The sequence below is a fragment of the Sorex fumeus genome, unplaced genomic scaffold, assembly GCF_029834395.1.
Source record: "Sorex fumeus unplaced genomic scaffold, SorFum_2.1 ptg000024l, whole genome shotgun sequence".
In the NCBI taxonomy this organism is placed as follows: Eukaryota; Metazoa; Chordata; class Mammalia; order Eulipotyphla; family Soricidae; genus Sorex; species Sorex fumeus.
Genome location: NW_026606081.1, coordinates 55,939,953 through 55,956,982, shown reverse-complemented (window position 1 = coordinate 55,956,982; position 17,030 = coordinate 55,939,953). Strand labels below are relative to the sequence as shown.

The following is a 17,030-nucleotide window of genomic DNA, read 5'->3' as shown; positions in this document are numbered from 1 at the left end:
AACATGTTCTCCTGGACTCCCCCAAACAGGCAGGGGAGCTGACACTTGAACAAAAACCAGTGCTCGTGGATTTTGATTTTTTTTTTTTTTTGACGAAAGCTTGTTGAACTGCTCACGGTTCAACCCGGTGCTTGTTGCTAGAGGCTCTCACTAGGAACTCCTAAGTTGGATCAAGTTTGGGGTCTGCGGCCAGTGACCACCCGAAGTACAGGGCCTGGAGCCCGTGGCCCTGGAGGTGCGGGGGTCGGCTGGTCTCGACTCAAGACTGCTGGGCTCTGAGCAGGCAGCCACCCCCCTGGACAGCACTGCGCGAAGCCCCTGGACAGGAGGCAGCCAAGGTCGGCGAAACTTCCCGGTACTTCCTCAGGTCCGCGCAGTCCGGCCGGGGCGGAGTCCCTCGCGGACGCTCGGCTTTCCCATTGGCGGGGCCGAACCCGCCCCTCGCGGCGCAGCCAATCGTGAGCGCCGGCCGGGAACCTCGGCTCCCCCCTCCCCGCAGGCAGCCAATCGGCGGCGGAGGCGGGGCCGCGGACCGCCGGGAGACGGCCGGAGCCGCCGGGGCCGGGGCTCGCCCGGACGGCGGCCTCGGGGCCAGCGGGCTCGGCCATGGCGGACGAGCAGCCCGACAGCCTGGAGGGCTGGGTGCCGGTGCGCGAGGGGCTCTTCGCCGAGTCCGGGCGGCACCAGCTGCGGTTCCTGGTGGCCTGGAACGGCGCCGAGCGCCGGTTCGCCGTGACCTGCCACGACCGCGCGGCGCGGCGGCGGCGGGGCGGCGCGGGGGCCGCGTGCAGCTGGGCTGGCCTGCTCTCGGCCCAAGCGCTGCGCGGCGCGCACCAGCAGCTGACGGCGCTCTGGCCGCCCCTGGGGCGCTGCTTCCCGGAGCTGCCGGCCGAGCTGGGCGCGGGCGGCGGCGGCTGGGGGCTGCCGCTCGGGCTGTGGGCGCGCGCGGGGCCCGACGACGCGGCGCTGCAGGCGGCGTGCGTGGCGCTGGAGCGCTACCTGGGCCAGGCCGCCGACGGCTGCGGCGGGACGGCCGTGCGCGACGCGCTCTTCCCCGCGCCCGGGGAGCCCGACGACTGCGAGGACCCGCGAGAGTTCCGGGAGCGCGCCCTGCGCGCGCGCAAGGACGAGGCGGGCGCGCGCCTGCGCCAGGTAAGGGCTTCCGGGCGGGCCCCCGGGGGCGCGGTGGGGCCCGGTGGTGGCTAACCTGGAGGGGCGTGGCCAACCCGGAGGGGTGACTGACCGGTAGGGGCGTGGGTAGACCTTGGGGTGTGCCGGGGCCTTGGGCGTGTCTAGTCCCTGGGGCGTGGCGAACCCTCGTGGGCGTGGCGAACCCTCGTGGGCGTGGCGAACCTTCGTGGGCGTGGCAGAACCCTTGTGGGCGTGGCGAACCCTCGCGGGCGTGGCGAACCCTCGTGGGCGTGGCAGAACCCTCGCGGGCGTGGCAGAACCCTCGCGGGCGTGGCGAACCCTCGTGGGCGTGGCAGAACCCTCGTGGGCGTGGCAGAACCCTCGTGGGCGTGGCGAACCCTCGTGGGCGTGGCAGAACCCTCGTGGGCGTGGCGAACCCTCGTGGGCGTGGCGAACCCTTGTGGGCGTGGCGGGACGTCGGTAGAAGCTGGAGCCGTTTGCTTGCTTGCTTCTTTGGGGGCACAACCAGCTGTCCTCAGGGCTTAGTCTTGCCTCTGACCTCAGGGATCACCCCTGGAGAGCTCTGGAGCCTTATGGGGTCCTGGGGATTGAATCTGGGTCCGCAGCGTGCACCGCAAGGGTCCTCCCTGCTGCACTGTCTCTCCAGCCCCTGTCCTGTCCAGTTTGAATCTTTCTGCTTTTTGTATCAGGCTCGGGCTGGAATGGTAGCACAGCGGTAGGGCATTTGCCTTGCACGCCACCGGCTGGGCGGACCCCTGGCTCGATTCCCCCGCCCCTCTCAGAGAGCCTGGGAAGAGTATCTTGCCTGCACGCGGAGCCTGGCAAGCTACCATGACATATTCGGTATGCCAAACACAGTAACGTCTCCAGTGCCAAACACAGTAACAACAAGTCTCACAATGGAGACATCAGCAAATCACGGGAGGACAGTGACAGTATCAGGCTGACATGCCAGTGCTCATTTGTAACCATTCTCCTTTGTTATTTTGTTTTTGGTTTGGGGGCTACACCCAGAAGTGCTCAGGTGCTTCTAGGCTCAAGAATCAACCTGGTGAGCAACCATGTGTGGTGCAGGGGACAGAACCTGGGTTGGCCAAATGCAAGGCAAATGCTTGACCCACTGTACTATCTCTCCGGCCCCTAATTGTTTTAGTTAAAAAATTCCCCTCGGGCCCAGGAGATAGCTGGCAAGTGACTCCTGGTTCAAGCACCACATAGGATCTCTGGAGCCCCACCAGAAGTGGTCCTGAGTACAGTATGGTATCAACCCTGAGCACAGCTGGGGGTGGCCCAAAAATTTTTTAAAAAGTAGGGCTCAGGCATAGAGGGTGGCACAGTGGTCAGATGACATGCCTGGCATGCGCCCAGCCAGGGCTCAGTCTTTTCCCACATGGTCCCTCAAACACTTTCAGGTGCAGCTGCCCAGGGGGATCCCCCGCACCACAGGGCACTGCGGCCTCTGGCCTCCCTCTGACTCACTGAGAATGACAGGAGATTCCCCAGATTTCCTGGGTGTTGCGTGGGAGCACTGTAGCACTGTCCTCCCATTGTTCATCGATTTGATGGAGCGGGCACCAGTAACGTCTCACAACAAATCGTGAGACTTATTGTTACTGTTTTTGGCATACTGAATTCGTCACAGGTAGCTTGCCGTGCGGGCAAGATACTCTCAGTAGCTTGCCAGGCTCTCTGAGAGGGGTGGAGGAATAAAACCCGGGTCGGCCACGTGCAAGGCAAACGCCCTACAAGCTGTACTATCTCTCTGGCCCTGGACCACTTGTTAAAGATGTTCACCCAAGACCTTTCTGTGGCCAAAGCTGGACAATCAAATGGATGTCAGGGAGCTAGGGAGAGGCAGCCTCCGGGTAAATGGAAGAATCCCCCAAAAAAGGCAGAGTGCAGCCTCACCAAACCTGTATCATCCAACAAGTGATGCAAAACATGCCCCACACTGCAGCCAGTAACACTCAAGCTGCTCTTGCGCTCCGTGGGCACTGCTCTCTGCTGGAGGAACCATACTGCTTCCTGCACTTGGTCCTGCAGTCGGGGTGCTAGGGGCATGGTGCTGCTGTGCGTCTGGGGTCAGTCCTGTGGTCAGGGTTCTGGGGGACAATGCTACCGTACATATAAAGTCAGTCCTGTGCTTACCGTGTGTATGGGGTCAGTCCTGTGCTCAGGAGTGCTGGGGGGATGGCACTGCCACACATGTCCAGAGTGTCTGGCGTGTGCACACGGGGCTCCACGCATCTCGGTCTTCCAGGTCTTGCAGCGACATGAGCAGACCAGCACCATGGTGGCCCTGATGAAGCTCTGTAGGGAGGAAGAGGACGCTTACCAGGCACTCATCACTGCGGCCACTGCCTTCTTCCAGAACCTTCTGCAGCCCTTCAGAGACATGCGTGAGGTTGCAACTTCATGTAAGCTTGCTATTTTGGTATGTCTTCTTTGATTTTTATTGGCCCAGACACTGTCCCATGTCCTCTCTTTGGTCACACTTAGGACTCAGCCCGATTGCACTCTGGAGGCCCCTTAGGTTTACCAGGTTTATTTAAAACACTGAAGGACATTTTACCTGGGGTCATCTCCATGGCCATGAGGTCGCACACCCTCTGGAAAAACCATTTTTTTATAACCATGTGAGGCCTATTGACTTACTTATTTCTGACCTCTGAAGGCCCACGCTGATGTCCTAGAACCCAGATCAAATGTGTGGTTGCATGGTCTAGGGTGCAGTCCAGTCCCTCCCACTTGGCAGAAGCTGCCGGTGCCTTGCTTCTTGGGGCTGCAGAACAGCCAGTGGCAGCAGTCGAGGGGGCAGAGCCGCCCCTGGGTGCCATGACTTGTTGCTCTCTGCAGTCTCACCTTGCCCATGCCTGTCCCAGGAGCACACTCCCACCCTAGCTGATCCGCAGGACTTCGCGGCTGGAGGGCGCTGATCTGCACATTTCCGCTTTACTTCCTGCCCACATCCCCCTTCCTGGGAGGCACAGTGCTGTGAGATGCTGGGCGGCAGAGGCCAGGAGACCAGATTATACTCACGTAGGTGCAAGTTTCACAGTCTCTGAAGCTCGCCGAATTACTTGTTCCCCTCAGAGAAGAATCACAGTTGAGGGACTGGAGAGACAGGACAGCGAGGAGGGTGCTTGCCTTGTAGTGCCTGATCGGCACCCCACATGGTCCCCTGAGCACTGCCAGGAGTGATTCCTAAGTGCAGAGTATGCCCTGGGCACTGCTGGGTGTGGCGCCAAAACAAACAAAATAAGAAGAATCAGTGTTGAAAGTCTCCTGCCACACCCGGCCACCAACACCAATGGTAGGTCCTGGGCCCTCTGCTGAACGACAGATCTCAGCAACTGTGGGTCACGCCACACAGACAGAGAGAAGCACAGTCTGAAGAAAGTGTTGTGTTTGGGATGTTTGGTTTGGGGCCATACCCAGTGGCGGGGGCTCATCCTACTCTGCTCAGCCCTAGGGTGGGAGTTTCTCCCATGGGTGATTGGAGTGAAGCCCGGGGCCCCCCCCTCCCCACGTGGAGACAGCCCTCAGCTCTCTGTAGTCCACAATGCTTTGGTTCCTTTATGTCCAGAGTGATCCAGTCTTCTGGGTAGTTCCCAGCTTCATTAAAAGAACTGCCGAAGGGCTGGAGGGACAGGGCAGCGGAGAGGGCGCTAGCCTTTCATGTGACTGACTCAAGTTTGGTCCCTGGCACCCCATATGGTTCTCTGAGCACTGCCAGGAGTGATTCCTGAGTGCAGAGCCAGGAGTAATCCCTGAGCATCACCGGGTGTAATCTCTCGCCCCCTCGAAAAGGAGCTGCTGAATAAGCTTCTGTGATCTTTCCCCTCCTGACTCTCACATCATTTCCCTTCTTCCTGCAGAAGTCTCTGGAGGAGGAGGAGCTGGGTCCCCGCAGGGTGGGGGCCCTGCAGAAGGAAGCCCAGGAGTGGTCCCAGCGGGCCCATGAGGCTGTTGCCTCCATCCAGGACATCACAGTGGATTATTTCACAGAAACAGTAAACGCTCTAGCAGGTAAGCATCTAAAAGGACACACACACACACACACACACACACACACACACACACACACACACTTTTGGCGGGTTCAGAGCATCTACCTGGGTTGGCTGCATGAATTTGGTGTAAGTTTGTGAAAATTTACACTAGGGGCTGGAGCAATAGCACAGCGGGTAGGGCGTTTGCCTTGCACGCAGCCAACATGGCCAACACAGGTTCCATTCCCAGCATCCCATATGGTCCCCCGAGCACCGCCAGGAGCAATAAAAAGCAAAAAAAAAAAAAAGAAAAAGAAAATTTACACTAAAAATATATGTATTTTTGTGGTAGAAATTTTATAAGCACTAAAATGAAATGACTTCCTTTTTATTGAGGCTAGTTTTGAGTGAGTGCTCCTCTTTCTAATGACGAGTGACTGTCCACCAGGAATGCTGAAGCAGATGGAGAGAGACAAGAAGAGATTCGGCCAGGCTGCCTGGGCCACCGCCATGCCCCGCTTAGAGAACCTGCAGCTGAGGTTGGCTCAGGAGACCCTGCAGCTCCTCAGGGCCAAGGAGCTGTGCTCGCATCGCAGAAGGGCAGAAATTCGAGGAAAGGTAAGACAGAGACACGGGACTTGGTTCTCTAATCACACTTGCAGGCCTGAGAGATAGTCCAGGGATATGGTGCTTGCGGTGTGTGTAGCCGACCTGGTTCTCTCCAAGCCTGGCACGGCCGGCCACAATTGAGCACCACCAGGAGCGACCCCTGAGCCCAGAGAAGGGAGTTCACCCTGATATCACCCTCACCCCCGTACAGTTGAATCTTAGACATGAACATGTTACAGATTTTCATTTTCTTCCTACTTCAACAGTTTCTAGACAAGGACTGAGAGATTACAGAACTAGGCCATAAAACTTCCCTGTCTTTGATTTCTTTTTTTGGGTGGGGGGTGTTGCACCTGGTGATGCTCAGGGATTTCTCTTACCTCAGCACATAGCACAATGGTAGGGCGTCTGTCTTGTGTGCAGCCAGCCTGGCCGAGCCAGGTTCGATTCCTCCACCCCTCTCGGAGAGCCCTGCAAGCTACCGAGAGTATCTCACCTGCACAGCAAAGCCTGGCAAGCTCCCTGTGACGTATTCAATATGCCAAACACAATAACAACAAGTCAAAGAATGGAGATGTAACTGGGCCCGCTTGAGCAAATTGATAAACAACGGGAGGACAGCACTCAGGTACAGGGGACCATATGGGGTGCTCGGGATGGTACTGGGTCGGCTACATGCCAGGCCAGCTCCTTAGCTGCTGTCCTAGCTCTCCCACCCCCACGGTGTTTTTTATTTATTTTTATTTATTTTTATGTGCCCTGACCCCTGTGCTGTCTCTCTGGCCGCTTTCACCGTGTTTTAAATGTCGGTTTTCACATCTGTGTGCTGGTATTTCTTGAGTGGTCAGTCAGTCCCATGTTGTCTTTTAATACATACCATGAGGTTCATGAACATAATGTGGACTTCTCTCCACGAACACTAAGCTCAAGGCAACAAGACTTAAAACCAGTGTCTCAACACCTTAGAACGTCTTAGGTTCATGATGTCTTAAATTTAGGGTCTATTCTCAGCATGGTGCTGGTGGGGGGTTTGCACCCCATGATGCTTCAGGCAACTACAGTTGGCTTGTGCCAACTCTCAGCCCACAAGGTTATAATTTTGTTGGGGGTGGGGCGAGTGTGGTTCTGAGGAGGCTTGGGGCTCCAAACAGTGGTTCAATAGGAGGGTCTGAGGCTGTGGCCCCACAGGGCCGGAGTCCCCAGTCCACACCCTGAGATGCTCAAGGACCACACAGTGTCACAGTGTCAAAGTTTTATTTTTCTTTCTGGTTTGGAGGCCACACCTGGAGACGCTCAGGGTTGACTCCTGGTGATCTCAGGGCTGACTCCTGGTGGTGCTCAGGGGACCATATGGGATGCAGGGGATGGGACCTGGGTCAGCCGCATGCAAGGATCTTCCCCTCTGTGCTCTCTCTCCAGCCTAGAGGTCCGATTTTTTTAAAAGTTGAATATAACTGATTGCTTTCCTTTTTCCTAGAATGTAACTGTTTCATGTTTCATGATAAGAGTTACTATTTGTAACAAGAGTTGAATAAACTATTTTTGGGTCAGGGGCCAGAGAGATTGTATGGGGGTGACGCCTTGGCTGACCTAGGTTCCATCCCTAGTACCACGATTAGCACCAAGCCTTTCGTGATTGATCCCTGAGCACAGAGCCAGGAATAATCCCAATCCCAAATTTGTTTCAACTAAACAAAGTAGAAAGGTGTCTCACCTCTGTTTTTAAAAACTAGTTGGTACCAAGTAAGGAAAATAGCTCAAAGGCTTCTAATATTTGCTGTGTTATTTTGTTGCCACATCAGGCAGTGCTCAGGGTGTACTTCTGGCTTGGTACTCAGGGATCACTTTTGTGATGTTCAGGGGACCATGTATGGTGCCAAGAACTGAACCCGGGACTGCCATGTCCAAGGCATACACCTTAACCCCTGTATTTTCTCTCTGTTCCCTAAAATTTACTTTTTCATACTGAATTATTTTAACCTTTCTTTTCCCCAATGAAAACAAGATGGAAGGTCTTCCAGAGCAAGAAGAAAATAAGGATGTTGTAGATGAATTAGAGCTAAAGTATTACGAAGCTCAATTAGAATTATACGAGGTTAAGTTCGAGATATTAAAATATGAAGAAATGCTGCTTATTACACAGCTGGACTCTATTAGAAGATACATGAAAGGTAAGACTTATTAAATATAGTAAAGTGATTAGGGGAATAGCACTTAATTGCTAGTAAAACCAGCTTCTCAATAATGTCAGGAGCCAAATGTCCCCCCCCAGGGGCCCCTACGATATTCCATGAGGGTCACAGGTAAAAATCAAAACAATGGGGGCCCTAAACTAGGGGATTCACAGGTAAGACAAGGGACCACACGCAGGGGTCCACGGTCAGAGTAAAGTTGAGAAATGCTGGTGTAAACCCTATACTGAAACTCCCTAAGTAAGGTTTTGCTTCAGTACCTTTGTTACTGAGCTAACACAGTCCCTGTTTAAGGAGGGGTCAGACAGGGGGGCCCAATGGCAGCCTCTCGCCACCATTCCTGACTGACCTGCTGGCTACTGGGTACTTCCTGCTGTGCTGCTGTCTCTCACCATCACCACGTTCACTTTAAGATGTAACAGGCGCTTTTCAACCTCAGGAATAAAAACACCCAAACACATAGTGACTCCAGAGTATTCTATTCTCTGGATGAACCTGAGGTTCTAGTTTATTCAGGACTGTGTTTATTCAGCAGAGGGAGACCACCATTTTTTCCAACCACCCTGGACAGTGCTCAGAGATTAAACAATGTGTTGAGGATCGAACCTGGGTCAGTCACGTGCAAAGCATGTGCCCTACCCGTTGTCCCATTTTTCTGGCCCCTTAGTGCATATTTTTTAAAAAGAGACCATGCTACTGTGATTCTGGTTTCTGGCCCCCCGCGTTACTCTCTATGCTGAAGCTGACTTACATGAGTGTCCTGTCTGCAGATAAGCAGGAGGAGGTCATCTACTACGACCCCTGCGAGAGTCCCGAAGAGCTGAGGGTCTTGGATGGCGCGGCAGGACTGCAGGATGAGGGCCACAGTGGGGAGCTGAAAGCGCTGAGCCACCGTTGCCGGCAGCTGGAGAGTCGCCGAGGTAGCATCTGCGCCCGGAGAGCCCAGCTCAGGAATAGGAAGGTTGGTGCCCGTGGCCTCTCCAGGGCGCCAGCATGGCCCTGCTCCATGGGGTGGACACCTTCTGCAGTGCTCACGTACTTCTGTGTTCATCTGTGGCTACAATGCTACAGAGGCTACAAAGTCTTTCACTTTTTTCTTTTCTGGGCTTTTTCTGGGCTTTTTCCCATCTGGGGAAGCCCGTGTTCTTATTTGAACACAAATAAGATGATAACTTTGGGGGGCTGGAGGGAGATTCTGGGGTTAAAGTGTGTGCTTTCATGCAGCTGACCCATCTGAGCTGAGGCACCTTGTGGTCCCTCCAGCATTGCCGGGTGTGGCTGTGAAGGCCACAGGCTTGGCTGGGGTGGCCAGGATCACCCTGATACTGGGGGCGCCGATCGGCCCATACTCAGACCCTCTCCTTGAGCTGCCAGCCTGGGTTCTTGCACCTCCAAAGCACTGCTTGGGAAACCCTCCACAATAATTCTTTTGGGTTCTAAGCATTTAACATCATCTCTGTACTTCCCTTCACTGATCAACCATTTGTTAAATGCTTTGGACATACCCTGTTCTGTTTTTGGTTTTGGGTCATACTGAACAGTGCTCAAAGACTACACTTGGTTTTGTGCTTGGAGGACCATGCAGGACTGGGGAATCAAATCAAATTCTGGTCTATTGCATGGAAATCATAAGCCCGACCTTTGGAAATATGTCTCTGGACTCTTTACTGGCAGTTTTGAAATCACAGTAGTTAGAAACTTGTAGTAATCAACTATAAAATGATTTTATCGCGAACTATTGTTCGTAACAATATCAGAGATAGTATTCAACTAATTTCAGTTCTTATATTTGGTGATGGGGCAAGTTTGGCCCAAACCTGGTGTTACTCAGGGCTGACTCTGTGCTCAGAGATTACTCCTGGTCTCAGGGAGTATAGGCAGTGCGAGGGATCAAACCTTGGTTTGTTGCATGCAAATCCGCTGTACTGTCTCTCCCACATGATTACTTTTTCCCCCTAACTTTGAAAAATTCCAAGACTAAGGTTAGAGCTCAAATTGTGGCCCTGGGCAGTTTTAGTCTCACACTAATACAAACAGCAAACTCCAAAGCCACGCAGAGGTGGCTTACTAAGAGTGGTTATGCACGCGTGAAATGAGAGGGCTTTCTTTTCATTTTTTAAATTTTGGCTTTTTGGGTGACACCCGGCGATGCTCAGGGGCTACTCCTGGCTCTGCGCACAGGAACTCCTCCTGGCAGTACTTGGGGAACCATATGGGATACTGGCGATTGAACCCAGGTCACTCCATAAAAGGCAAATGCCTCTCACTCCGGCCCAAGAGCTATTTTTTTTAATGTGTGTGTTTGGGTACCAGGGATTGAACCCAGAGCTTTATACCTGTAAAGTATGTGCTCCATCTCTGAATTATATCCTCAGACCCTGAAGTAAAGTTTCCAATTGTAACTTTAGGGTTTCATAAGTATATTTATATAGACATATTTAGAAACGTAACTTGATGGAATTTGAGCCATGCCCGGGAGTATTATGGCACTATTCCTGCCTCTATGCTCAGGAGTGACTCCTGGGTACTCAGGAACTATATTTGGTGATGGGGATTCAAACTGGGGGCCACCTTACCTCCTGTACTGTTTTTCTACCCTGGAAGCGTCTATTATTTACAGCATCATGGGGGAAAGTGTTCAAGAATCCCCATAGAAACAGCCTTATGGTACATCTCACCACCGATGGTGCTGGGGGCTGCCTACCTGCATCAGCTGAAACACTGGCCTTTTCCTGCCCCCAAGCATGAATCCCAACAGCTTCAACCATGGGGACCAGGGAGGGGAAACGGTGCCCCAGCCATGGCAGGGACAAGACTGGCAGCCCCTAAGCAGGGTCCCCTTCTCCTTCCTGGGTGAGGCCACAGGGTCCTCTCCAAAACCAACGGGCAACCTGCTTCTTCCCTCAGGATCAGTGCATTGAAAACCACCGAGTCAGGCTGCAGCAGGCCACAGAGAGCACAAGGCGTCTGCACCAGCACCACGGAGCTCAGATGGTGAGTGTGGGCACAGCACCAGCCTGCCAGGGCAGTCACACCTATCTGGGGATATTTGCAGTGGGGAACAGACCCTGAAGGGAGCATGCAGGGCAGGTGATGATACTGGGTAAGGCCCTTTTTCTCCCTCAGGGCTCTGGGAAACTTACCAGTATGTTTGCTGTGATTTAGAAAAGGGACAAGATAAAAGAGGAGGAGAAAAGGAGAAAAGAATGGATAGACCAAGAGCGGCGAAAAACACTACAGCGGCTGAGAGCATTTAAGGAGGTGAGAGCAGGGCATGATTCTGGCAGTGTCTGGCAAGAACAGTCCTGGGGAAAGTGCCAGCTGCTGCATGGAGAGACGGCACAGTGGGGAGGGCGTGGACCTGGCACACACCAAAGCTGGGTTTGATCCCCAATACCCCGTATGGTCCCCCTATCCCACCAGGAGGGACCCTGAGCACAGGGCCAGGAGGAAGACCTGAGCATACAGAGTGTGGCCCAAAACAAAATCAATTTGAGGACAGCCCCGTGGCGGTGGCTCTGTGTGGTCATGCCCAGGTGCTGCTGCTGAGGTTCTTGCTAGCCTCTAGCCCACCCGTGTGGCAAGCTGGTTCTTGGTTCCACCCAGTGGCCTTGCCAAGCAGAGTATGTGCTCAGCGCTACACCTGGCCCTGGCAACAACCGTTCTAACGACAGTTTTCTGCTTTCAGAGACATACACGTCCGCTGACACCAAAGACGCCGCCCCCGGCTTCTCCCTCTCGGGACCCAGAAGTGCCAAGCTCGGAGCTCCGAGGCTCTTTGGAAACTGTCCCTGCCCCAGCGCCTGTGCCTTTCAGTGACCAAACAGAGTTCATACCCAGTGACAAGGTGTCACTGCCACGGGACTCGCCACCCCCGCCAGCCCCACCTCCCCCACCGCCCCCACCTCCTCTACCACCTCCTCCGCCCGCACCACCCTGCCCACCCCTGGCTGCTGGGTCGTTGAGTCTGCACTTCCAGGCCTTGGGGAACAACGACCGCCCGCGACCCCTGGTGTGCGAGTCACCTGCCCAGCCCCTCGCTGTGCCTCGGGCTGGGTCCGGAGGCCCAGGTAACCCTGGGGTGTCCCTACTCCTGGGCAGAAGGGCCAAGAGGGGTGATGCAAGGGTAGCGGCAGGTCACATGACCATACCATGTGATCGCTGCTTGGGGGGCACTTCCTGGTGCGTCAGTGGCACATAGGAAATAGTGTATCCTGTGACGAATGCACCATGTGACTGGTACAAAGGGGAAACCTGGCACAGAACCGGCGCAGGGGCACCACTATGCCACATGACCAAATGTCCCATGTGACGGATACATTGTAGCGGGGAGGGAAAGAGAATACCCCTCATGCAGATGACTACCTTGAGGGAACTGACACACGGTGTGACTGACACTTGGGAACTGACACCACGTGACTGACACCTGCGCTCCGACACCACCGGTAACTGACCCGTGGGCGCCAACGTCAAGTGACTGGTGGTGATGGGGGGCGCTAGGGATCCAGGGTCAGACTTGAGCTGACTTGTCCCTCCCGCCGAGGCCTGGGCACGGGTGGAGGGTGGCTGTGGTGCTAGCGCCCCTGTCTGTCCCCGCCAGGCTCCATGGACACGGTGCTGGCCTCCCTGCGGCAGGACCGCGCCCCCCGCGCTGCCGTCGGGGAGGACATTCTGGCCGCCATCCGGCGCGGGGTGAGGCTGCGGAGAGTGGCCCCGGAGCGGGCCCCGAGCCTCGGCGCGCCCGGCGCCAGCGACCTGGAGAGCAGCATCCGGGCGGCCCTGCGGCGCATCAAGAAGGCATCGGCGGACTCAGAGGAGGACGAGGAGCAGGCCACGGGCGAGTGGGAGCGCTGAGGCCAGGGGGGCGCCAAAGGCGGGGTGCCGGAGTGGGCACGGCTGCAACCCAGCCCACAGCCCTGGTGACCCGGCACAATCAGGGCCCGGCCCACAGCGACGAGCCTCAATAAAGGACGGAAGCACACAGGCGCCTCTGATGACACAACACAGTGGCCTACCTTCCCTTCCTGCAGGTGCGGCAGGCGGGGCCGGGGACCCCCTGCAAGAGTCACGTCCCCACCCCCAACTGAGTATGACCTGAGTCGTGGGAACCTGGATGGATTCAAACAAGGGTCGATTCACGCACGTTCATGGGCCAGACGGGCCAGCGGGGTGAGAGGTGAGGTGTCACAGCACAGGGATGTCTGAGCTATTCGGTGTCTCCAAGTTGAGGGTAGGACGGTCGCCGCAGCCAGCCGTGGGGCAGGACAGTGCTTCTTGGCTGGCGCGATGCCTCCCATGCACCTGGTACGTGGGTGAGCCCCAGACCCTTTCAACACCCCCAAGAGAAGAGAGTCTGGGAATCTGGCGGCCAGTGGTAGTACAGGGTTCTAAGTCTGGTGGGCTGCCAAGGATGGGGGGTCTCCGCCTTGGGTTGCAACCTGTCCTGCAGAGCAGCAAAAAAATCTACCTGGTTCACGAAGGGCTTCTAGGAGATTTTCATGGATTTAAAAACAGGCATCTCACCAAACTATTTCTCCGTAACTGTTACATAAAGGCAGGGAACATTCGACCAAGGTTTGTAAGTCTTCGATGGAAATTATATTTCTCTCAAATATAAGATCATCTGACAGACACAAGGGACGTCAAACAGAAACACAAGACAAACAGCAGTGAGAATAAACATCACTTGTCATTAATGAAACATGTAAGGTCAAATTAACATCTATGGACTAACTTTCCTTTAGAGATTGTTTTCTGCTCCATTTTCCCTAGGATTTTACTCTAATTAACAACTGATGAGTCCCGAGGAAACTTCCACGAACTCTGAATTACAGAAAGTGTAGACAGGCCATACCTGCTCTGGCAATGGGCTGCAAAATCATTCACGGCAACTGCCAACATTTCTAACAAACAGCTCTGGAAATTTGAAAATAAGATAGTAAACAATTTCTCTGGTTAAAAAAGTCATATCTGAAACAAACTTACCTACCCCTGAGAGTTGCTACCTCTGAGAACTGCCATGCCCTGAGAAAGGCCCTCCAGTGAGAAACAGTGGATGTTTCCATTACATAATAGGAAGGGAAGGGGTTACAAGGAGGCAGAGAAACATGAAACAGCAGTGTTATCATTTAAGTTGCAAGTTACAGAACTGGTTCTTTGACAAGACCAACGGACTAATTCTGGAAAAGCTAACCAGAATGGAAAAGCAAAGTACAGACACATGGTGCATAAGGAAAAGGAATCTTACCCTCCACACAGACACATTTGACAGTCAGAAGAGAAATCATTAGCAAAATTCAAACTTCCTGAAATTCACAGAATAGGAAGGAGCCGTGGGATACAATAGCAGAGAAAATCTCTGAGAAGTTGGTCTCTGCTTCTGGACAGCTGCAACTGTCTCCGTGTCTCAGATACTACAAAGTCATAAAAACAAGCCTGATGCAGAGTGCTTTTCTCATTTTAGGTAAGGTAAAGGTAAAGGCCCTCCCGTTGATCGTCGATTTGCTCAAGCGGGCCCAGTAACGTCTCCATTGGAGACTTTGTTGTTACTGTGTCTGGCATATCGAATACTCTCGGTAGCTTGCCGGGCTCTCCGAGAGGGGCGGAGGAATCGAACTCGGGTCGGCCACGTTGGCCGCTTGGAAGGCGAACGCCCTACCCGCTGTACTATCGCTCCAGCCCTCATTTTAAAGCTCTTATTTTATAGAGAGCACATGAATCTTGTAGAAAAACCCCAAACATAGGTAGGAACACGACAAAACACGTACTGCGAGCCACCCTCTGGTAACACAAGATGAAGGTTGATATTCAAAACAGGGTGTCATGAACGAATCAGTTCTGCAAACGCAGAGTTGGTTTAACGTCAGCAAATTGAAATGATTTACTTTGTGGTTATGGAGAAAAACCACCTCACCCTTTAGAGATAGGGAATGCGCAAGAGGGAAGACTCAACATCCATTTCTGATGAAACTCAGCAAACTAGAAAGACTTTCTCTATAAATTTATGACTTGCTGTATAAATTTAAATATTAAGGATATCGTCCATTAAGAGTCACTTATACTTTTAGTCCTCCTCACCAAGAAGACAGAAAGGCCCAATTCCCGCTCCTGGTTTTTAACAGCAGGAAAGTGCTGGTGAGGAGAAAGTGTGGCTGGCTCACTGGAACCCACGGGTAAAACATCCCTACCTCACAGCACCCACAGCACTCGCTCAAAAGGCAGGAGAATGAACAACCCTAACAACGAGGAGCAGATTTCAGCATGCGGGGGCGTGCGCCTACTGCCTCCCTGGAGGGATGTGGGAGTCAACGCCCAAGTGGGCAGGGTTCACTTGAGCACTGTGAGTTGCTGCCAAAGGGTGAAGTTCCAGATCCAGTGTGGAGTGGAACGTGCCCCACACGTTCTGGACACAATTCAGGGACAATACCCAGGGGTGATGTCAACTGTGGGCTTTACCTTGGGCAGAGGGATGGTCACTGTTGGTGGGGACCTTTCAGCTTCTACATTTGACACAACTATAATATTTCATATAATATTTCCGGGCTGGAGCGATAGCACAGCGGTAGGGCGTTTGCCTTGCACGCAGCCAACATGGCCGACCCGAGTTCGATTCCTCCGCCCCTCTCGGAGAGCCCGGAAAGCTACCGAGAGTATCTTGCCCGCACGGCAGAGCCTGGCAAGCTCCCCGTGACGTATTCGATATGCCAAACACAGTAACAACAAAGTCTCCAATGGAGACGTTACTGGGCCCCTTGAGCAAATCGATGAACAACGGGAGGGCCTTTACCTTTATAATATTTCAAAGCAGAAAATGGACTTCATTTCCATTTTCATAGTTTTTTTTTATGGTGGCTTGGAAGGTAGGACCATGGTAGTGCTCAGGGTTATTCCTGCTTCTGTGCCCAGAGGTTGCTCTCGGTGGGGCTCAAGGGACCATGCAGTGCTGGGGATGGAATCGGGGGCTCTCACAAGGCAATGTGTGTGCCCCAGACTCTGGAGCACTTTCCCCAGTCCCTTTATCTCATTTTTATTTATTTTGCTTTTTGGGTCACACCCAGTGATGCTCAGGGTTTACTCCTGGCTCTGTGCTCAGGAGTTACCCCTGGCGGTGCTTGGGGGACCGACCATATGGGATGCCGCGGATTGAACCTGTGCAGGGCAAACGCCCTTCCCTCTGTACCATGGCTCTGGCCCTTATCTCACTTTCCAAAGCAGTGTGCCTTCACTTCAACAAGCAGCAGTTGGAAGACAATAGAGAAAGCTTGTTTCTAAAAATGCCAGGTAGTGGCTTGGTCCGCAAGTCCACTTTCTTCCTAGAACACGGATCTCGCTGGCTTGTCTCAGTTTTTTTTTTTTTTGCTTGCCTTTTTTCATTCCAGAGAAACCTGTATTCTCCCTTTCTCTCCCTTCACTTCTAAGTAAGTTTAATTAAAACTGTTTTGTTTCAGCAAAAATAATGATAAAATTACCTGTGTAGAAAACTTACTGAAGAACATAAATTAAAACTTTGTAAAGTTACTGAAATGAAAGATCATGTATCAGAAAAAATCGTATCTCTTACTAGAGATGCCAATACAAGTCACAGAATCCAATTTCCAGTGCTTCAAAGTGTTACAAAATGACCCTGAAATTGTTTTGGAAATATCAATATACAAAAGCTACGAGAAACATATAAAAAATGTGGAGCTAGTAGCAACATTTGGTCTGAGTCTGTGATGGCCCAAGAGTGTGGCATCAGGCAGGACACACATGCCTGATACAGCCCAGTGTCTAGTGGGGAACTCTTCGGTTTCCGAGGGAAGGTGAACCTGTGGGGAAGATGGGCATCGTGAGATGGACTCGTGACAGACTTGGGGGCCATAGGCCTCCGGACTGGCCAGCAGCTTGCCCTGCAGAGAGCTCTGGGTGCTTCTGTGGGACGGTGCTCTCTTGGGGTCCCACAAGCACTGAGATTGGGAAGGCCACCAGGCAGTGGGGGGCTCCACCGGCACCTCCTCCCTGAGACGACTCGGGGACTCAGCTGCAGGGCCGGGGGCAGCTGCAGTGTCCAGTGTGCACTGCTGCTCAGTGAGCTCAGACACCCTCG

The 17,030-nt window shown here is 53.6% G+C and overlaps 1 protein-coding gene across 1 annotated transcript; it reads left to right on the top strand.

Moving 5' to 3' along the window:
- The first annotated feature begins 590 nt into the window (after positions 1-590).
- Positions 591-12,932, top strand: WHAMM (WASP homolog associated with actin, golgi membranes and microtubules). The gene is made up of 10 exons (XM_056114231.1): positions 591-1,152; positions 3,413-3,586; positions 5,031-5,181; positions 5,593-5,762; positions 7,759-7,924; positions 8,716-8,906; positions 10,853-10,939; positions 11,111-11,206; positions 11,634-12,015; positions 12,546-12,932. Exons 1-10 carry the CDS (start codon positions 607-609, stop codon positions 12,797-12,799), a joined length of 2,217 nt encoding a protein of 738 aa, XP_055970206.1. The 5' UTR covers positions 591-606; the 3' UTR covers positions 12,800-12,932.
- The last annotated feature ends 4,098 nt before the right edge of the window (positions 12,933-17,030 follow it).